This window comes from Papaver somniferum, chromosome 8 (assembly GCF_003573695.1).
Source record: "Papaver somniferum cultivar HN1 chromosome 8, ASM357369v1, whole genome shotgun sequence".
Classification (NCBI taxonomy): Eukaryota; Viridiplantae; Streptophyta; class Magnoliopsida; order Ranunculales; family Papaveraceae; genus Papaver; species Papaver somniferum.
This window is the reverse complement of record NC_039365.1, coordinates 21,788,524-21,809,716: the sequence shown is the minus strand read 5'-3', so window position 1 is coordinate 21,809,716 and position 21,193 is coordinate 21,788,524. Positions and strand designations below refer to the sequence as shown.

General features: G+C 39.6%; 3 protein-coding genes across 7 annotated transcripts; 1 reads left to right on the top strand and 2 right to left on the bottom strand.

Annotated features, from left to right (window-relative positions):
- Positions 1-4,938: 4,938 nt before the first annotated feature.
- Positions 4,939-5,871, top strand: LOC113302692 (heavy metal-associated isoprenylated plant protein 12-like). Its single transcript, XM_026551632.1, has 3 exons — positions 4,939-5,162; positions 5,264-5,345; positions 5,449-5,871. The coding sequence occupies exons 1-3, from the start codon at positions 4,974-4,976 to the stop codon at positions 5,685-5,687; spliced, it is 510 nt and encodes a 169-aa protein (XP_026407417.1). The 5' UTR covers positions 4,939-4,973; the 3' UTR covers positions 5,688-5,871.
- Positions 5,872-7,082: 1,211 nt separating this feature from the next.
- Positions 7,083-11,339, bottom strand: LOC113304490 (tRNA-specific adenosine deaminase TAD1-like). 4 transcript variants are annotated; one of them, XM_026553621.1, is made up of 12 exons: positions 11,145-11,339; positions 10,924-11,044; positions 10,628-10,824; positions 10,349-10,489; positions 9,971-10,084; positions 9,701-9,870; positions 9,540-9,616; positions 9,317-9,436; positions 9,080-9,167; positions 8,147-8,261; positions 7,939-8,036; positions 7,083-7,485 (listed from the first exon to the last, which is right to left on the bottom strand). In XM_026553621.1, exons 1-10 carry the CDS (start codon positions 11,308-11,310, stop codon positions 8,151-8,153), a joined length of 1,305 nt encoding a protein of 434 aa, XP_026409406.1. In that variant the 5' UTR covers positions 11,311-11,339; the 3' UTR covers positions 7,083-7,485; positions 7,939-8,036; positions 8,147-8,150. The 4 variants fall into 4 exon arrangements, with proteins under 4 accessions (XP_026409406.1, XP_026409403.1, XP_026409405.1 ...); XM_026553618.1 differs by having other exon boundaries at positions 7,939-8,027; XM_026553620.1 differs by having other exon boundaries at positions 7,083-7,377; positions 7,939-8,027.
- A 307-nt stretch (positions 11,340-11,646) lies between these two features.
- LOC113304486 (low-temperature-induced 65 kDa protein-like) lies at positions 11,647-14,372 on the bottom strand. Of its 2 annotated transcripts, none has more exons than XM_026553616.1 (4): positions 14,064-14,372; positions 13,255-13,977; positions 12,090-13,154; positions 11,647-11,987 (listed from the first exon to the last, which is right to left on the bottom strand). In XM_026553616.1, the coding sequence occupies exons 1-4, from the start codon at positions 14,278-14,280 to the stop codon at positions 11,896-11,898; spliced, it is 2,097 nt and encodes a 698-aa protein (XP_026409401.1). In that variant the 5' UTR covers positions 14,281-14,372; the 3' UTR covers positions 11,647-11,895. The 2 variants fall into 2 exon arrangements, with proteins under 2 accessions (XP_026409401.1, XP_026409400.1); XM_026553615.1 differs by having other exon boundaries at positions 11,647-11,990; positions 14,064-14,371.
- Between the last annotated feature and the right edge of the window lie 6,821 nt (positions 14,373-21,193).

Here is a 21,193-nt window from a genome sequence, read left to right as displayed (position 1 = left end):
ACCGGAATAGCAGAAAAACCTTTGGACCTCGTCCATATTTGAACACCAAAATGTATTAAGATGCTACATACACTATCCTACTTCGGACTAGGATGTAGTTGAGAGTGACTCCACCCTCAAAGTGATTCAGTTACAGTCACGCTCCTTACGTCTCTTGAACCTCGTAAGGCTTTATGCAATTGATTCCCTTAGTTGGCGTCCTTTACAGTCCAAGAGTTGCTTCAACCTAAGTGAAGACTTTTGATACCAATCTTCCTTTAACATACAAGCATATTTGATGTCCCATTAGATCAAAGATCAAGGCTTGGAAATCTGTTTGGAATATACAAAGCTAGCAAACCTCATAAATCTGGAATACTTACACTCACTTAGATGAGAAGCCTGGATTCTTTACCACCTCTAAAGAATAATCTTCAAATTATCAATTAAGAATATTTTTCAGATATTTATCTTAAGAAATAAAAAAGTCTGAGATGGAGAGAACTCTGCAATTACTATATATGTTGCCTGAAAGAGGCTACGAGAACCTCGATAACAGAAAGAAAGATCAGAATACACGAACTATCAAGGTAAAAGATAGTCGTACTTGGCTTCATGAATCCCCAAAGCAAAGTATTTTAGTCGTAGACCTAATTATGTTTCTCAGAGGAAACCTAGGTCAATGGAGGATGACTATAGCTATCAACTAGGAAACAAAGTGTCACAGATTGAATTTTCCAGTTGAAAGAGCTTCTTTATTTATAGTTTTCCAAGACTGGGAGTTGCTTAGAATTCAACCTAAGATAACTTGAGAATCAAGAAAACACTTTCTCTGTTAAGATGAAACTCTAATTGGGGTTTTAAGTAAACATGTGAGAATTATTCTTGAAATCATATTAGAATAATATGCACAGTAGTCCGGTAACGGAATTGTGTAAAATGCTTGTTTTTTTGGAAAATATGCCTTATGAGCCATAAACAATTTTATGTTCATTTAAACACTTAAGAATTTAAATATGATGCACATACGCAAGTGTTTTAGTGAGCAATGATGTCTTAGAGGTGTTTATGAGAGTCATATCAATGCTAGAAATATATAAAAGAAAAGTCTTTGAGCATCTGCTAAAATCTACCGGGAAATTTGGTGAAATGGTTCGTGGACGATAAAGCAAGTTCACGCGTCAGGGTGCTATGGTTCGTGAACCGGGTTCGCCAACCCTACCCGGCTCGAGAAATCAGATGGACATGGTTCGTGAACCCGGTTCGCCAACTTTAAGCCTTTTACACCAACATGAAAAATTCAGATCACCAAGGTTCGTGAACTGTCCCCAACTGAACTTGCGGTTTGCGAACTGGTGAATTCATGTGTTGAAATAGAGACATTGGACTTGGAAGAGGCCTCCTCAAGTTCATAAAAAAAAAAAAAATTTCAAATACCAAACAAAGTTTTTTGAGCTCTATGAAGATGGTTTAAAGGCATCATTTTGGGAAAAAACATTCTCTAAGTCATAAAACAAAGTTTTTTGGAACAAAAAATGAAAAAAAATCATATGGCAAAAGTTATCATAAATTATATGATTGAATTCATAAAAGACAAAAAAAGAGTTTATAATCACATCAAGTCACGATGACTTAGTAAGCGGAGGATCTATGAAGAAGGATAAGAAGAGGAGAGCCTTCGAAGTCCATCTTCTTATGCAAAGCTAATTGCACTTTGTGAAACCTTGATGTCATCATGTGTGAGGCTCTTGTTATATTAGGAATAGATATCGGAAGTGCACGAGGATATTAAAGCTTTAAATTTGATGACGTTGAATCTGAGTGGCTGCTAAAAGCGATACATGTCCTTATTGATTATCGGTGGCAATGCATATAGGTTTGTAGCGGTACAAAATCTAATCTTACTTTTGTTCATGTGTATGTTGTTTCTGATTGATAGAAAATGTTTTATGTTAATTGACTAGCATTTTATTGAACTTACTGTGTTGTTGTCATATTCATTATTAACCGGAATTTACTATCACCTTGTTAATCCATAATAATATTGATATATGTTAGAAAGTGATAAGAATACATGAAAGCTCTAAGAGATAGAAATACACAACCCTAACGAAACCCAGTTAGAAACACATTCTCAGCAACAATCAAGACCCAAAATCCAAAAAAACTAATGCAGAAAATGGAAAAATTAAACAATAAAAAATAAAAAATTATTGTTATTATATGAAAAACAATCATCATAACCCACAAAAACAAAATAAAAAATAACATTAAAAATCTAAAACACATAAACCATTCTTTTCATAATTTTTCTAAACAACATTACAAAATCTACTCCATAACTCTATTGAAAAACTTAAAAAAAAGGTTTAAAGAAAATAAAGAATTAAATAAAACCCCTACGACTAGTTTTTGTTTATTAAACGTACCTTTATTGTGAGGACCACGCTTGGAGTTGAATTGGTTATTCTCATTTTTCTCGGCTTTGTAAGATTTCTGTTCAGTCATATGATCCATGTTAGCCATGTCCTTGTAAATGACACATTCTTGTGTTTGGCGCACAATAATTCTTCATATTTAATCTTCTTACCCACTTCAACCATGCTTCTCTCACCGGTTTCATGCCTCAATCTTATTTTGTACTCCGACCAAGAAGATACTTCTCAATTACAACAGATACTTGAAACATCTCCTTAGTGACCATGCCTTCAAAAAGTATATCGTTAACGATATGATGAAGTTTAATAAATTGAACCACAACAAACTTATCATTCGACATCTTGAAATCCATGAACTTAGATACCACAAATTTCTTACTTCCAGCAGTCTCAGCCTGGTACTTTGCTTCTAATGCAGTCCACGAATTAAAAGTAACTGTGTTTTTTTTAGCATATAACAAAATTATACTTTGCATCTTTCAAACAATTTCTAATGTTATTTTTCACCATATAGTTATATTTGTTCCCGAAAATTCATCTTTACGTCCTTCTTCATTCAATGATTCATCAAAAGTGTTCCATTCATAATGATCTAACTCATGATAACTTAAGAAAAACAACATCTCTGACTTTCATCCCTTGAATCATTTCCATAGAACTTTTATGGTATTCCAACGCCATTCTTTCCCATTATTACAGAGAATTTTTGATGTGTTAAGATTGTTGGAATCTTGCAACAATGAACATCAAGTTAGATATATCAAATTTTGTATAAAAACTTAAATGAAACAACTTGACGAGGGTAGAATCACAAGTTCAACAAGTTGTCCTTGACATATTAGTTCATGGGTACACTCAAGAGAAAACGATGCTATACCCCCCTCAGAGAAAAAACAAGAATAAGAAGATGTGTTTATGATAAGACTACCCGATATAGCTTGTATTTGCAATATACAAACTACCCACTCTATGAACTCAACAACAAAGATTGGAGGGAAAACAAACAAATAATGCGCAAAACAAAGTAATAAGAGGTGAAAACAAGGCGGGTTAGTAGCCTCTTGATTTTGAACAAATCCCGAGTTCTTATTTTACAGGAAAAGAACCGAAGAGGAAGTCTAGGGTTGGAATTTCTTGTAAATTAGTTTCGGTTTCTTGTAAACAAATCAAATTAAAAAACGAAAAATCTCTCGTATGATAAAACACAAACAACATGTTTCTTTTTTTTTTTTGCTGACTCGACGTCTGGATATGACTCGGCCCCTAACTCAGCACGAGTCAGATGTCAGACTGTCTGTTTTTTTTAATTTTTGTCAGATCTTACTCGCTACCTGACTCAGACCTAATTCCTGATTCGGATATGTTTAAATCAGGGAACAAAATGCATCTGACTTATGAGACCTAACCATTGAATCGCATATTTTTGAATCATGTCTAACTCAAAAAAGCAAACACATTGAGCCAGTTCCAAATGAGTCAGGTGACTTTTTATTTAGATCGCGAAAAATAAAAACATGATGTAAAAAAGAACCGTCAGGTAAAAATACTTTCATTCATTTATTTTCAGTGAAAACAATAGGTCTTGATTGGCCTACACCAACGCTAAAGCCATAAAGTGGGACTGAAAAGTTCCCTTTCATTCGTTTATATGAACATGAGCAGGTATCCTTAGAGACACCTAGGACCTAAGATCAAATCCAGACCAGGATCATAAAACTCATCATTTTTTCCAACAAAACCATCGCATGAACTACAACCAGAAGGCCCACCGGCCCATACAAACCGAGATATCTGTCATGGGAAAATGGTCCGCTCAGCGGTACCTCATGATTTGCGAAACTCTCCCTGTATTCCCATCCAAAAGAATATGGCTGTTGCAAAAGGAATCCTTACAAACAAACAAAAAAACCACCTTCCTGTGACCACATTTCTGATTGCTTTATGTTGTAATACTGCTACCGATGGCACGTCATTGCATTGCATTCCCTCATTCCTGATCTCTCTAATCAAAAACCAAAAGAATCACATGAAAGACTTCTGTCATTTTATGACGAAGCAATGCAGCATATTTTCATATTGAGGTACATCATAGGAATTGCTAAGCCAATAATGCCATCCATGGGGATAGGGTATTGGAATTACATATTCACTTTCCTCGGAGAGAAATCCGATTTCCATCTTAATTTGTTCCAATCCAGCATTTCAAATTTGCAATCTCCCGTAAAACAAATCCAGTATTTGGCGCACGCGGCACACTTTTTTAAAGAGTGTAAATCCTAGATATGCTTAATTACACGACAATTTTTTTAATAACGCTGTGCCGAGGTCAAAGCTAGGAAATTTGTATGCTATTTGCGCTGTTCAAATATTGACCTTAGGAAAGGAGACAAACAAAGGCGTGTGAAAAAGAGAGAACGCGTTGTGATAGAGCTGGGTTAGGCTGCAACTAGTCAACTACTACTACTGAGCGTAATAAGTTGATCGACGTCTCTTCTCATGCCACTTTGTTTGTTTCAACTTCTCCATGGCTTGTAAATTTGTTTGTAGTACCACTTCATGTGTCATGACCCCACTGGACTAGCCTCTCTGGAGAGGATCCAACTAGTCGTCCACCAATTCCCACACAATAAAAACCCACTTCCCCTTCTCCACATTTCATTTTTTTGTTTCAGTTTCTTCTCCCACCTCTTCCTCTTCTTTTCTTTTCAGCAGTTTCTCATCTGTCTGCCCATTAACATGGCTGAGGTATTTTTCTCTACTCTTTCTGGTCCTATGTTGTTCTGTTCTTTCTTAGTTTTGGATTAACAGTTTTTTAATAATTTATCTATGTATATGATCTCTTTTAGAAAAAGGTGGTGTTGAAGCTCTTGACCATGACTGATGAGAGAACTAAACAGAAAGCCATGGAAGCAGTTGCTGATATCTATGGTAATTCATCCATCTTTCGGTACATGACAATTACAGCCTATATCTATGTTAAATTTGAGTTTTGAAGGTAAATTACTAATGCATGTGGTGTGAAAAAATGTAGGAGTGGATTCAATAGCAGCGGATCTAAAAGAACAAAAGTTAACAGTCATTGGAGAAATGGACACAATTGCAATAGCAAAAAAGCTGAAGAAGATCGGGAAGATTGATATTATATCAGTTGGACCAGCTAAAGAACCAGAGAAGAAACCTGAAGAGAAGAAACCAGAGGAAAAGAAACCAGACCCACCAGCAGCGGCGGCAGCAGCTGCACCAGCCAAAAAACCAGAAGAGAAAAAATGATGGAAAGAAATATATATGAGACCCCAATTCTCTCTTTGATTGATTTCTTTGTTAGATATTATAATTAGATTTTGGAGATATATATCTATAGACTACTGTTAGTTCTACATCAACGGAGGTGAAAATCAAAATATTTTGTGATCAAATAAGAAGACATTAATGATATTATTTTCTATGTTCTTTAGTTTTTTTTCTTGTTGATTATTTTGAACAGTGTTCATCAATCATGGACATGAAACAGTATCGAGGCCAAAGGGAAACGTGAACGCCATACGGAATGTCTATTCAAACACGCAAGTCTGGGTGAATATGCATCCATAGCTCTGTAGCCCTCTGTACTACACATTTTTCACTTTTTCTATGTTTTTAATGGACAAGTCACAATGTCATTCTCTTCTCCCCCACCTTTTCAACCTCTACTAGTTTTCAGTCTTGAAAACTGTTACAGAGCCATTAAATGGCACAGGAGAAAGAAAAGGTCGGTCAAATCTGCATCAAACTGGGCTGAAAATTGTGTTCTCAAGTCTCAACAACCAAATCTATGCATCAAATTTCAAGATTTACTTTAGTTTGACCCGAGTCAATACTGTTTGACTTCCTTTTTCTCTTTGAGCACTTATGTCAAAACCTTGAATATTGGGATTCAGAGCCAAAACCATGGAAACTCTAGAAAGTTGTTCTCTTCTAAGGTCAATTCACACATAATCCCGAACTACTTTAGAGTCTTATCACTCACGAATTACGACATGGCAACCAATTTGCAAATTCCAATCGGCTAAAATGTCCTCTCTTTGATAACCAAAAGTCATCAATTTCAATGTGCATGTATTCAACTCTCTTATCTTCTTGAGAAATAATTCTTGCTTTTCCAATCAAGAATGATCACGTTTGGCTTCATCAATTGACAAAAGATCCATAATTTTCATTATCTTTAACAAATAAAATATCAAACATTAGTAGTACACTAGTACAGATTCTATTCTACAAAGTCTTGATTGAAAATGCCGGTGACAATGAATCTACATTATGACAGCTATACAAAATTTGGATTTTTTCTGCACTGAAACAAAACAGCATTTTCTATCCAATTCCAATTTTTCTCAACTTATAAATACAGATTCACACTAGCCATGGATCATCAAACTGGTTATTTCGAATCTATATGAACAAATTACACCGGTAAGGCAGCAGGAACCATATTTTAGGTTGATATCCAACTCAACCACAGCAAATCAGAGATCGTCATATGCACATTACACGAATGCAATTACATACAGCGGCACACGAATTAGAGCTAATTATTTGTTTCTCTTAGTTTTCTAATACCAGCTTAAACAGACAAAAGAATCATTGAATCTGTTTGGATAAGTAGGGTGAGGTCATTTAGATGTCAAATGGCATGGAGAAAAAAAGTGTCACCAACAGATATTCGGTTCACATGGCGTGGAGCATAAGTAGCCGAATAAATAAACACAACAAATGACATCATTTGAATAAGCATTAAGTCTAAAAAGTAAAAAGCACTGGACATTAGAAAAGGAAAAAGGGTTCTTAAAAAAGGACAGACATTAGATTTCAGGTACAACCATGCTTACAAGATGAAACTTTCGGTACCTGCAGCTTATGACAGTAAGACCTTCAATGACTTCAAAACTCTATTACTCCCATTCCTATCAAAACAAATAAAAATCTGTTCAAGTATATGAGACTATTCAATATATTCCTTTCTGAATCTACCAACTTGATTAATTAAGGATATCTTTTTTTGAAATCCTTAATTAAATGTATCTATCACTGCCTGCACGACAAAGACAAAAAAAATGATTGAAATACTAAGGCGGTGATATTCATGAGTGAGTGTCGATGATATAGGCATAGTCATGCTGAAACTAATAATTATAAATTAAAAAAACAAACTGAAGTAATTTAATCGAATAAGCCAAAAATTTAATGGCAAGGACTATACGTTGGAAAGCATTAAATTTCCCACTATATGATCTCTTTACCAAACAAGTTGGTTTCTCTTGGAACTATTTTTTTACTCAATTCACTCATTTGAAAACCGTATCATCCAATTTGGGACGTTTAAGCGTGACGACAAGGAACCAACTGATCATAATTAATTTTACTAAAATGAATTATGCTTAAACAAGTTAGATGATTCACATTATAAGTAAGCGGAAAATTATGTTTGCGCATATACTACATTTGTTAGAAAGCTAATGAGAACAGTTTGAAAGAGAAAGCTCACTCTTTCAAGAGAATATATGACTAAAGTTGCATATAGGCGCCTGACGTCCCGTGGCCTCTGTTTGTGCTCTGTGGTGGGTTGCTCACTTTCTGCACCATCAACAAATTAATCAATACAATACTATATTAGATGACTTTTGAGATCAGAGGTCCATTCCAAATATTAAAAATTAAGAAACAATGACATAGAACATAGAACATACACAGACCTCACTAACTCAAAACCGGAAACTCCTTGAGATCAAAAGGTTTTTGAAACCAATAGCTGAAAGGCGGGTACTGTTTGAAGATCTTCAATGTTGATCCGTAGTTTTGAGCTCCTGCCTGGTTATAGTTCATAATGTAAGTCCTCATTTATAGCTGATCAAGCATTCAAACCTATGTTTACAGATTGCTGAAGTAGAAAATTAAAATTATAGGAACTGTAACCATCTGTAGCCCAAAGGAACCAAGATAGCATGGGCTAAGCAAATCCTGCCACAGAACTGATGGGATGGGCACTGGTCTTACACAGTCAGAGAGATGGCAGGGTTGGATCTGACTGCCAAAATCCCCACCATCACACAGTGAGGTGGTCTTCTAGAGACATGCAAAGCATGCTCCTGAAAATAACACTCGGCTGATACATTTCATTAAATCATTAAAAGCGACCCAGCTAGTTAAAACCTTAAATTATGCAAACCAACAATCAGTCAAACAAAAATCAAGAAAGATCTTAATTAGTGGTCATGTTGAAACCCAGCCACGTGACTAGTATGGTCAGATAAATATTCTAAACGGCAACTAATATATGACAGCAGCAGGCTCGAGTTGAAAGGGATCTAGAGAAAAGACAAAGAAGAGGACTAGTTCCCATGCCTCGGTAGAGAGTTGCATCTGGTTAGTAGCAACTAGCAGTGAGTATGAAGCTCATGCCAGATCCCATGCCTAAACTACAGCTGAAAAGGTATTTTCTCTACAAAACTGAGCTGGGAACTAAGATTCCTTCCACAAATTACAGGTAATTGAAAATTTCGGTAGCTAATTAAATCTTATTCCTAACGAAGAGGGTGTATAACTAACATCTTCAGTTTGAGTCCTCCCTTACAGAGGACAGAAATAAGTTTATCTTCGATAGTACAGCACATGAATAGCAATGTTACCTTCAGTGCTTTATAAGAGATGTCATCAGCTTGAAATTCCGAGCAGTATTCACGTTTAATTGACAAGAAAAGTTCCAGTAGTCGCCTCCTGATATTAGAAAAGTGCATAGATAGTAACACAAAACAGAAGCCGTTAATTTTTTCCCTAAGATATAACAACCAAAAACCACCCCTGTTCTTAAAACAAGAAATGGTTCATATTCTAGAAATATTTATCGGAAAGCACTCTCAACTTACTTGCATAAAGGAGACTGGGTAGACGGAGACAGAGACGCTTTGATGGAGGTGCCTTGCTTTCTACCGGTGGTTCCAAGAACAACCTGATGAAATTGAGATTTGTTCCAGCAAATAGAATAACTGCACAAGAAGCATTAAGCATGATTTAACAACTGGATGGGTTTTATGTACAGAGAACACAGTTTACTTTGGGAGTTGGAAATAAAAAAAGACTGAAACATACCTGCAAGTTAAAGTCACTTTTGCAGTCTCTGATGGCTGAAACTCATTTGGTGGTACTGGAGCCTCAAAATATAATGGCTGTCATTAGAAGCGCATCAACCACAGATTTATCCACCACAACACACATTAAAAATTAATCGAGATAATGAACACATTACAAACCTTGTTTACTCGAAATGGACTTGTTAGCTTGTCAGACAGTGGGAGGATGCGATCAGAAAGAGCTCTTCTCAAATGATTCACCAAAGGATCGGCAGAAGTACTGCTATGGGGCATTCCGACAGTAATAGATGATATATATACTGGTTGAAGAAAGTAAGATAGCAAAGCCCCTGTAAAGGATAATAAAGGAAAACAGTATTCAACTACAACTCAAAAGAAAACAAACAAACAAAAAAAAGAGTAAAAGAAAAAAGAGAAAAGAACCATAACCTTGCACGCCCAGTACATTCCAACGAGCTATTTTATCAGAGCAACTCATCATCAAAGTTGTATCACCACGACCAGGCTTCCTCTGAACCATCCCAATGACTTGAACAGAACCTCCTGAAAGCAAACACTTCCAATAACTTATCTAACTAACAAAACAATCTAGTATTTCGATATGATTTTTTACATTCTTGCTTTCTATTGTTGTTACATTCAGAACAAACTAAGGCCCATTTACATTCAATTCTTAAAACAATCATCATGGTATCTTTAAAATCTACTGACCTACAACTATTTGAGGGATGACACCGACAGTCACACAAATTAAACGAAAAAAACCACAAGCATCTCATTTCCAAATAATGAGCTTAGTAGACTAACCATTACAGTTACTTCCATCAGATGCCTCGGAAGAGTCAGATGCAGAACCCACATTTACGGGCACAGATGTTGACAAATCCCCACTTGTTTGTATCGATTCTCTTTCCTGAAGTACTGGACAAGTGTTGGACGCATCCCCACCTATAACCAAAACAAGAAAAGAACAATCACTTAGGGATGGTGTCGAAGTCTTTGATCCCAGTAACTTCAACAAATTTTAACTGCATTATGCATAGAAGAAACCGAGAAGACAACCAAATGATATTCAATAAAACTCACATGGCAATTGCGAAACATACAAATGTAATTTCCAACCAGGTCTCATTCTATATTTTCCCTCACAATCAGAATCCAACGCAAAAAATGTATTCTCCACCACATTATCATCATCCTGTTGTAACAAGTCTTTGCTCTCGTTCTTACATCTACGCTTAAAATGAATTTTACCAAGTCTTTCAACCTCTCCATAGAAAAACCTACACAACATCACACCAACTACATTCTCAACATACTAATCATCTAATAGTAGTAATTCAAAAAAATTGAAACAGAAACACCAAAAATTTCACACAAACCTAATTAGCGATCTGCGAGCGATAACCTCAGCGTGGGAGTCATTAACGAGGTCACCTCTTGGACTCAAGAGTGACTTCCCAAGACATTTAGTTCCAGTACCTAATGAAACAACTTCAATATCTGAAGAAGAAGAAGAAAACAAAATCAAAATCAAGGTCAGCCAAAGTTTAAATCTAGATTATAAAACCAGGAGAGAAGGAAATTAGGGTTTTGGGTGTACCTTCGGAGGGAGAAGAGATGAGAAATGCAGCAAGAACAGTGATTTCTCGACCTTGAGGTTTTCCTTTTTTGGGGAGTGAATTATAGAGAGAAATTACTTTCTCAGAGATCCTTTCTCCCCACTCTTTCTCAGGAGTAGAAGATTTTAGTTCAGAGCGGGAATCCATTCGCCGGAACCGAAATCGTTACCCTCTAATATAACTTATCCAGAATTTTGAATCTTCGTGATATAAAAAGGTACTAAAATTAGAGAAAATCCCGATCCGAGTTGGTATATCAACTCGGTTTGGTTCTGATGAGTTACACTTACTAGTGAGTGGATACTATCCTCCTACTCCTACACAGTCTACAATTATGGACCTTTCATCCATGGCCAGTGAAAAAATGGCTGTTTCGAACTCATTGTCGAGCACAATGGAGCACAGAGAACGGGGGTTCCGAGGTGAACTGGATTTGTGATGTTATCCGAACGACCATTTGATTCATTTGCATTTCACAACAGATTGTAGTGTCAAAAGCAAAAACAAAGTGCATTTCCATTCACATAGATTTCTACAAGTACAAAGAAGCAATCACACAACATAAAAACGATGCGCCTAAACTTACATTTTCCTTATTATGTACTTAAAATCACCACTGAGCAAATTTCAGAACAAAAACAAAAGAAAGAAAACGAAAATCAAAACATAGGATACTTGGCAATATGATCCTCTACTACATCCAACACAACAACAACAAGTAACTAGGATTTTCTAGTTTTCACCAACAACCCCTGTGGTACTTGTTTCATGTCTTTCATTCTTCCTTCTTTCGGCGCCAGCATCAGCAACCTTCCGCACCTCATCTGCTGCAATTGAAAACAAATTTACATTTAATATTGATACACAACATTGTACTTCACTCAAAAATTAGTCACCATAAAGTTGCTAACGAGACTGCAGCTTACCATCAAGTTTAGCACCAGTTTCGTTCTCGTCAGGTTTAACATCAGTTTCAGTTCCATACCAATAATAATTAACCAATCCTTTAGCTCGATCAACCATTCCCATACTTGCTGTAGGGCTCTCAATTCCTCTACCAGTACTTATTGCATCAGCTCCAAAACTATCATCATCATCCCTTTCATAACCACGCTCATCAGTCCCTAGTCTTGCAGCTACCTCTGGTGATTCAGATGCTCCGGTATCGTGTTCTCTAACTTGTTCCCCCATCTTACTCGCAGCAGGGCTCTCCATTCCTCCAGGTCCTCCACCAAAACTACCTCCACCACCAAGACTACCTCCGTCAGTTCCAAAACTCTCTTCTTCATCTCTTTCATAACCACGCTCATCGGTTCCTAATCTTTTAGTTACTTCTGCTGAATCAGTTACTTTATCCATATTCTCAGCGACTTTCTCTGGAAACTCTTCTTTTGGTTTATGCATAACTTCTGAGAACACTTCTAATAAGGGTTTGCCTTCGTCAGCAGGACTTAACTTTTCTACTAGATAATCCTTCACTGTTCCGCCTGTATTGTGTTCTGTAGCTAAGCCTACTCCCTCTTCGGTACCTGTACCTGCCACAGAACTTGTATCCTTTTCAGTGCCCACATCACCAGTTCCGGCTCCTCCAAATTTCTCGTAAACAGGAGCTAAGTATTCAGTCGACGACTTCGTCTCTTCATCAATGCTTCTTGAACCATCGGTATCCATCGCCTTTGCATCCTTTGTGACAGTGTCATTTCCGTTATACCCAAGTTTGGAAGCGACGGCATCTTTTGCAGAAATTGCTGTTCCAATAATAGTTGATGCTGCAGTATTTGCAATAGCAGCCGGTGCAGAAGGCTTCTTCTCAGTGTAAATAGGATTTACATTTGGTTCTTCGTCCACATTCATGCTATCTGATTTAGCCTCATAAAAGTCTTCGGTATTCTCATTACCTTCTGTTCCAGTGATTGTAGATTCTGGCTTTTCGGTGATATCAATTCCCCTAAATGACTGCGTCATTGGTTCTACATCTGCATCCTTGGCACCTATTAAGCACATTATCACATTGGAGTTAAGTACTGTCCGTGCAAACAATTGTTGTATGCCTGGAATAAATGTTGCATATCATATTACACTTTCTCTTACCTGCATCTGTAAGACCAGTGACTTCTGAATGGTGAATTTCGGATGCACCAATTCCAAATTGATCTGTAGCTTGTTCTTCATTCTCCTTTTCGAAATCCATCCATGTTGGTGCAACATTTTCCTTGTCAACCTCCAACGGCGTGGATTCTGACGAATTGGCCTCCATTGATGAAGTATACGGCTTCTCGGAAACCATCCTGGGTATGGATGAATTTATTTCTGTTATGACGGCTGCCTTTTCAGCCTCCAACTCTGGACTTACTTCCAAATTGGACTCAAGGTTCCATTTATACGGCTTCTCAGAATCCACCCTGTGTATAGTTGAGTTCAATTCAGATACGACGGCTGTCTTTTCAGCCTCCAATGGTACTTCTACACTCGGCTCGTCGAAATCCAACGTCGGTCTAGAATCAAGTTCAGATATAACTGCTGCCTTTTCAACCTCCAACGGTGTGGACGTCACATCCAAATCGGTCTTAGGTTCTTCTGCACTACTCCGCACTCCCAAATTGCTCTTAGTTTGGTCTGTATTTGACTTTTCACCAAAATTCAACCCGGTTGGGCAAGATTCTGCGTGTTCGCTGGAATACCGCTTTGGTCCAGGAACTCCGGCTTCCCCATATTCCCTCGTTGTCTCTGCATCTCCATGTTCGGCTAAATTCGACGGGGTTGTTTCAGAGTTAAGTTTATCGCTACCAGTCTTAAACGCCGGTGATTCGTGTTCTGCAATTACAAGCGTCACAAATTTACAACCTCGTCGCCAAGTGAGTGCAATTACACACAAAAGAAATGAGAGTATAGGTACTTACTAGGTTCCACATGAATTTCTGGTTCATTCTCAGGAGCATCCTGATCAAAGTGATCTTCTTCCTCTAGCTCGTGGTCATGATTTTGCATCTTTGAACCAATACTGTCTCTAATCTTCCTTGCTTTAGCTTTTACCCGATTCATATACGACGGTTTCTTCTCAACAACAGGTTCATCTTGCTCAAGCCCACCTGCAGAACGTGTTTGAGGATGATCCATATTCAAGACACAGAATGAAAATGTATCACACACAATATTATTTTTTAGAAGCTCAGAAATGAGTAAGAATAATGAGAAGAGAGTGCAAGTGGAAGTGGGTTATAAAGGCAGAAAAATGAAGGGTACTAATGAGCAATGAATAATAACAACGCTAACGACATTTTACTTGCAAAAGTAAAAGAAGTTCAAAAACCGGAGAATATCATTGTTGGGCCTGTACGTGTCATGTTTTTAAGACCGTGGTGGGGTTATTGAGAAGTCGGTATGTGATGTTTGGTGAGTAAAGTTGAGATATTTTTTTGTTCTCATTATGTGGGAGGTCGGTAGGCGTTACGTGGGTGCATTATTTTGCAGCATCCACGATGGCACTTGGTAAAGGATATTGGCAAAATTATTAAATTTTTCCACCAGCAGGAAAAATAATACTAAAATACCGTAGTTTTGTTTAGTCAATTTTGTGGCTGACAGATTGATGGCCAAGTATTGGTGTCGACTGTCGACAGCGTATTTTCGAACTTGACACTGAATAGTTTTAGGTTTAATATGTGGGGATAGTCTCAAAGTGCTTTTAAGATTAGCTTGTTAGCACTGGATATAATTTAAAATTGAACCTGGTTGATTTTGGCGATGGTCATTTAAAATCATGATTTGTATAGGCTCGTACCAGCTCTACTAGAATTGATACCAATCCATCGATTCAATGGTCAGGAACGTCAGGATTCTTTTATCTTATGTGGACTGGTATCAGCCCTAAATAGAGCTGGTATCAGCCCATATAAATCATGATGTAAAACTGCCTTGCATCAAGTTTCTAATAATTTTTACAAGGACGGATCTTTTTTTTTTCTTTTTCTTTTTTCATAAAAGAGGATAACTCCTCAATCTTACACAGTTAACAAACGCGTGTTAATACAAAAGCCATAGCTTTAAAATTTATATCAAAGTTTGAGTTGTTTCTAAAATCCGAGCTTTGTTTGAATCTTCTTTCTCTAGCTTTAGCATACATTCCTATCAGCAACTTGAGAGTGGGTTGCGAATCACTTTGAAAAATGATTTGGTAGCCACTCATTTCAATTGCCCATTTAAAAGCCACCTCCGTCCCTGTTACTTCTAATTGTTCTCTAGTGGTACAATTTTTCCAACTACCCCTAGCTTCGATAGTTCTTCCTGCAAAATTAATCATTGTTAGTCCAACTCCTGAACTAGTCATAGGTTCATGCGTGGATAAAGCTAATTTTCGTTATTGCCATGTATCCTAAGTTTCCTTGTTTAGCGTATTGTAATACAAGGTTTGCGTGATATCGTATTCTTTTCTATTAACCCACATATAACTATTTATGAATTTAACTATCTTCCTTGTTGTTACAGTACTATTTTGAAATTATTTTTTGAATACACGATTACATCTTGCTTTCCAAACATGGCATGTTACGATACTATAAAAAACCTTCCATTCAATTACATTGTTTTCTCAACTACTTCAGTAAACCAACCATTTAACCAATCATGAAAAGTGTTAGCATTTTGCATTACATTGTCAATATCAAAATTAAGATGCATCCATACATGTTATGTGCAGTTGCATTTCATGAATAAATAAGTAAGAGATTCATCCTCTACATTACAAAGTTTGCAACAGACATCTATTTTCGTTATTATGGCAGCAACTCTCACACTATTTGGAAGTATAGAGTGTGTTGCCTTCCAGATAAAGGTTTTGATTGAAGGAGTTATTTTCATTTCCCAAATTCCGTTCCACTGAATGTTAGTTTCTCCTGTACAATTAATGTTGTTATATAAAGACTTAACAGTAAAGATACCTGTGTTGCTTAGCGTCCAGTGAGGAAATTATGGTAAACCATTGTTAGCAGATGGGCGGATCCCTTGACAACCATTTTATTTGATAAACTTTACCAAAGTATGATAAGTCCGATAACAAATCATAGACGGTTAAGATTGGGAAGTTTTCAACCAAATATTTAATGGAAACTTTCCGATCTTGATCGTCTATGATTTGTTATCGGACGTTTACCATATTTTGGTACTTTACCAAATAAGGGGGTTGTCAAGGGATCCGTCTATTATTATTATTCTACTCGTATTTTATTTCAGTCATTTATGTTTTTTAATACGCTAGAGTCTAGATACACCTAGCTGCTAAATAGATATCCTATTAATAGTATGAGGAGTAGTTCTACCACACAGGTGTTTGAGGGTGAAAATAGTTTCTGCTGGTTTCGGTAATTTCGAGTGATGTGGGTGAGAAACAAATCTAAACCCTAAACAATGTACTGCAAGGGAGTACTTTAGATTCGAGATATCAATCTGTACAATTCCGGCCTAAACCAAGAAATGGTCGTTCCAGACTTGCTTCGGTCACAAAGTAGAGGAGAAGGGTTGGTTTTGGGGAGGGAGGCAAAGAGACTGTTGAGATCAGAATAGTTGATTCTGGAAGAGTAGTTGTTTTGTGACTTGTATCAGAAAGTGGGAAGCTAACAGATGGGAAAGCTAGCAAACGTTTTCTGAGTGTTGTGTGCTCCTGACCAGAACTTGTTGTTCGGTGGAAATAGGTAATGCCTATTTATACAAGTCGAAGTGAAACGTACTCTGATCTCATTAAGAAATAGAAAACGGGTGAGTAAATGGGAGGAGGTGGTAACCGGTAACGCTTGGAATTGATGTTCCATAAAAGAAAGCGTTTCACCATTACTCCATGTATTTACTAACCGCCTCATCCTTATGACACTTTCTAATAACGAGCGTAGTGTACGCCGCACGCTGTAAACCGCCAAACCAATACCCAATGAGCATCCCCCAGTTTGTGACATGTGTTGATGTCTCGAGTGTTTTCGTGGAAAACATGTAGCATGTTGTTGTTGTCTGGAAAGTTCAGCTTGGGAGACTTGACGGCTCGGTGGTGACCTACAGCGGTCGAAATTTTGCATCTTAAGAGGAAGGTAGTCGTTGATTATTGCAACCTTTCGTTTGGTAGCCAATGGCATGAAAGTATGATCAGTATGGCTTTAATATGGCCCAGTTTAGGAGCGGCCAAAAGTTAGGGTTCTGGCTTTGTTTAGGCGCGACCAAACTAGGGTCAAAGGTTTCCATGCGTTAGCTGGTAAACTTGGACGGCTAAGATATGCATCTTAGATGAAAAAGTGGTCGTTGATTGTTGTAGGCCTTCGTTTTGGTAGCCACATAGGGAAGGACGGCATGGTATGGCGAGGCAAGGTGGTTGGCATGCCATTGGCACATGTGGCATGGCATTCCTTGGCGCGGTTTGGCGTGGCCAAAACTAGGGTCTTGGGCCAAAGGTTACCATGCGTTATTTGGCGACCTTGGACGGCTAGGATTTGCATCTAGGATGGAAGGGTGGTCGTTGATCGTCGCACGCCTTCGTTTTGGTAGCTTCATGGAGAAGGCCGGCATGGTATGGCGCGACAAGGTGGTTGGCATGCCATTGGAACATGTGGAATGGCATGCCATTGGCACATGTGGCATGGCATGCCTTGGCGCGGTCTGGCATGGCAAAAACTAGGGTTTTGGGCCAAAGGTTACCATGCGTTGTTTGGCGACCTTGGACGGCTAGGATTTGCATCTAGGATGGAAGGGTGGCCGTTGATCGTCGCACGCCTTCGTTTTGGTAGCCGCATGGGCAAGGCCGGCATGGTATAGCGCGGCAAGGTGGTTGGCATGCCATTGGCACATGTGGCATGGCATGCGTTGGCGCGGTTTGGCGTGTCCAAAACTAGGGTTTTTGGCCAAAGGTTACCATGCGTTGTTTGGCGACCTTGGACGGCTACGATTTGCATACAGGATAGAAGGGTGGTCGTTGATCGTCGCACGCCTTCGTTTTGGTAACCGCATGGGCAAGGCCGGCATGGTATAGCGCGACAAGGTGGTTTGCATGCCATTGGCACATGTGGCATGGCATGCCTTGGCGCCAAAACTAGGGTTTTGGGCCAAAGGTTACCATGCGTTGTTTGGCGACCTTGGACGACTAGGATTTGCATCTAGGATGGAAGGGTAGCCGTTGATCGTCGCACGCCTTCGTTTTGGTAGCCGCATAGGGAAGGCCGGCATGGTGGGGCCAAGGCCAATGGCACAGATGGCTTGGAATAGTGGGGCTAAGGGTTTGGTACGGACGGCTTGGCATGGTGGGGCCAAGGGTTTGGCATGCCATTGGCGCATGGTGCGGCTAGCATGGTTGGGGGCAAGACGCGGTTGGCTTGGCATGGTGGGGCCAAGGGTTTGGCATGCCATTGGCGCATGGTGCGGCTATAGCATGGTTTGGGCCAAGGCAAGGTGCGGTTGGCTTGGCATGGTGGGGCCAAGGGTTTGGCATGCCATTGGCGCATGGTACGGCTAGCATGGTTGGCATGCCTTGGCGCGGTAGACGTGGCTGACATGGTTTGCCATTGGCACAGTGGTGCGTCTGGCATGCCTTGGCACGGAGATGTGGCTGACATGGTTTTCCATTGGCACAGTGGTGCGGCTGGCATGGTTGGCATGCCTTGGCGCGGAGATGTGGCTGGCATGGTTTTCCATTGGCACAGTGGTGCGGCTGGCATGGTTGGCATGCCTTGGCGCGGTAGCATGAGAATTAGGGTTTGGTATGTATGAAGATGATGTCGGTCAATACTAAGGGTTCTGCCGTGGAACATGACACATGTATATAAATAAAAGGTACCCTGATAATTCTTACGTAGGTATGTTGAATGATTCAATAAATGCGCTATTGGTTGTAGTGATGTCATGTCAGATGTAAGGTTTTACGATTTTAACCCTAAGCTAAAAACGACCATCAACATTAAGTCCACTGCTTAGCTCGGAACAAGAGCATTGTTGCGAGGTAAGCATAAGATGGTGACAGGACAGGACAAAATCGAAATGGAAAGTCATGAAAAGATGGTCAGGAAGACTCGACTAACATTTTTCGAGAGGTAAGGAGAATTCGTGATTCTTGTGTTGGCGGCCTTGCGTAAATTCTACTCGTGGTGTTGCTGGCTAGACCTTGAAATGGTAGAGTCAGTTGCTAGTTGAGATGCAGACTATCGGCTTGGATTGGTCATGCGTCATCTTGGATGGGCTAGGGAACGCGGAGGTGCTGGATTAGCGAGTTGTCGGTGTTGGTGCGGCTTGAGCGGAGCCACGGGCGTTGGTCGGATTAGAAAAGGAGCCGCAGGCATTGGTCGTCTTGGAATGGGAGCCGCAGGCGTTGGTCGGATTGGAATTGGAGCCGCGGGCGTTGGTCGGCTTGGAATGGGATCCGCAGGCGTTGGTCGGTTTGGAATGGGAGCCGCAGGCGTTGGTCGGCTTGGAATGGGAGCCGCAGGCGTTGGTCGGCTTGGAATGGGAGCCGCAGGCGTTGGTCGGCTTGGAATGGAGCTGCTTGCGTTGCTCGGCTTGGAGTGGAGCTAGCTTGAGTTCCTTCGAAGGATGACGACAGGATTTAGTTCCGTGGAAGGATGACGACCGGCTTCAGTTTCATGGGATGATGTCTACTTTGTCTGAATTAGGGTTTGGCATGTTGAAACCCTAATTAGCGCCCTTTACTAGAATCGTTGTGGAATTCTCGTACGAACTCGGATTTTGAAGGTCCGCACCTCCATTCTAAACAAAAAATAATTTCATATCTCCCCTCGCGGGAATATTTAGGTTTTGAGCTCGTTCGGGAGGTGAAAACAGCTCGACAGTAAAATTCAGGAAGAATTGCGGGCCCATGGAATGATGGCAGCTTTCTTTAGTTCCGTGGGAAGATGATGACTTTCTTTGGGAAGATAACAACTTGCTTCAGTTCCCTGGGAAGGTGACGACTGGCTTCAGGAAGATAACAACTTGCTTCAGTTCCCTGAGAAGGTGACGACAGGCTTCGGGAAGGTAACAACTTGCTTCAGTTCCCTGGGAAGGTGACGACTGGCTTCAGGAAGATAACAACTTGCTTCAGTTCCTTGGGTAGGTGATGAATGGCTTCGGGAAGGTAACAACTTGCTTCAGATTTTAGCATGCTGCAACCCTAATTAGCTCCCCTTACTAGAATCGTTGTAGAATTCTCGTACGAACTCGGATTTTGACGGTCCGCCCCTCCATTCTGAGCGGAAAAGAATTTTCCTATCTCCCCAAACGGGAATATTTAGGTTTTGAGCTCGTTCGGGAGGTGAAAACAACTCGACAGTAAAATTCAAGAAGAACTCAAGAGGGATGTTGCGGGCCCGAGGTGGCATAGTCGCGCCCAGTCATCTGTTTCATGGAGCAAGAAGGAATATTTATTTTGTTCAAACTCTAGAAACTCCGTCCGCATGAAAAGAGATATTGACCTTCTTCTGTTTTCTGTTGCTCGTCCGGATCCGTGCTTTCGTCTGCAGTGTCTCTCCAGTGGATTCCAAAATTTATCAAACTCCATTGCATTCTTGGGACGGATGGATGTGGTTGCGTTTTTGATCCATCCTTGATTTTAGGTTGTTCAGTGCCTGGACCCTCTGATCGCGATGACAATATGTTATGGATGCTTGTATTGGTCAAAATCTTCCGGAGACACTGGACAAAATAGATGAGTTGGGAGACGTTTCATTGGCGATGCGCTACTATCATGTCTTCAAGGACTTGGTTCCAAGTGGCATCCTTCGAACCATCTTCCGAATCTTGGACTATCGTGTGGAATGGGATGTGGTGAGAAGTCCCCAGTTATGCTTCTGTTAGATCCGATGGCTTGGCCGAATATGTGATGTATCTTTGTGTCGTGCATTTGGAGTCTTCGGTGCATATGTACAGCTTCATGTTGAGAAATTCCTGCGGCTCGTAAAACTTCGACAGTGATGATGTTGAAATCAGAAATAACCTGGTTGAGGGGAGTGAAAGCGTACCATGTTGGTAGTCCCCATGTGTAGCCTACTTTCATTGCATCTCCTTGAAT

Excerpts from the sequence above, each read along its gene's own strand:
- LOC113302692 (XM_026551632.1), top strand. The coding sequence starts at position 4,974 with ATGTGTCATGACCCCACTGGACTAGCCTCTCTGGAGAGGATCCAACTA. Across the intron at positions 5,163-5,263 it reads TGCCCATTAACATGGCTGAG|AAAAAGGTGGTGTTGAAGCT; the intron begins GTATTTTTCTCT and ends GATCTCTTTTAG. Across the intron at positions 5,346-5,448 it reads AGCAGTTGCTGATATCTATG|GAGTGGATTCAATAGCAGCG; the intron begins GTAATTCATCCA and ends GAAAAAATGTAG.
- LOC113304490 (XM_026553621.1), bottom strand. The coding sequence starts at position 11,310 with ATGGATTCCCGCTCTGAACTAAAATCTTCTACTCCTGAGAAAGAGTGG. Across the intron at positions 10,085-10,348 it reads TGATGGAAGTAACTGTAATG|GAGGTTCTGTTCAAGTCATT; the intron begins GTTAGTCTACTA and ends GTTTGCTTTCAG. Across the intron at positions 9,871-9,970 it reads GAATGTACTGGGCGTGCAAG|GGGCTTTGCTATCTTACTTT; the intron begins GTTATGGTTCTT and ends TATCCTTTACAG.
- LOC113304486 (XM_026553615.1), bottom strand. The coding sequence starts at position 14,280 with ATGGATCATCCTCAAACACGTTCTGCAGGTGGGCTTGAGCAAGATGAA. Across the intron at positions 13,978-14,063 it reads AGAAATTCATGTGGAACCTA|AACACGAATCACCGGCGTTT; the intron begins GTAAGTACCTAT and ends TTGTAATTGCAG. Across the intron at positions 11,991-12,089 it reads AACTGGTGCTAAACTTGATG|CAGATGAGGTGCGGAAGGTT; the intron begins GTAAGCTGCAGT and ends TTTCAATTGCAG.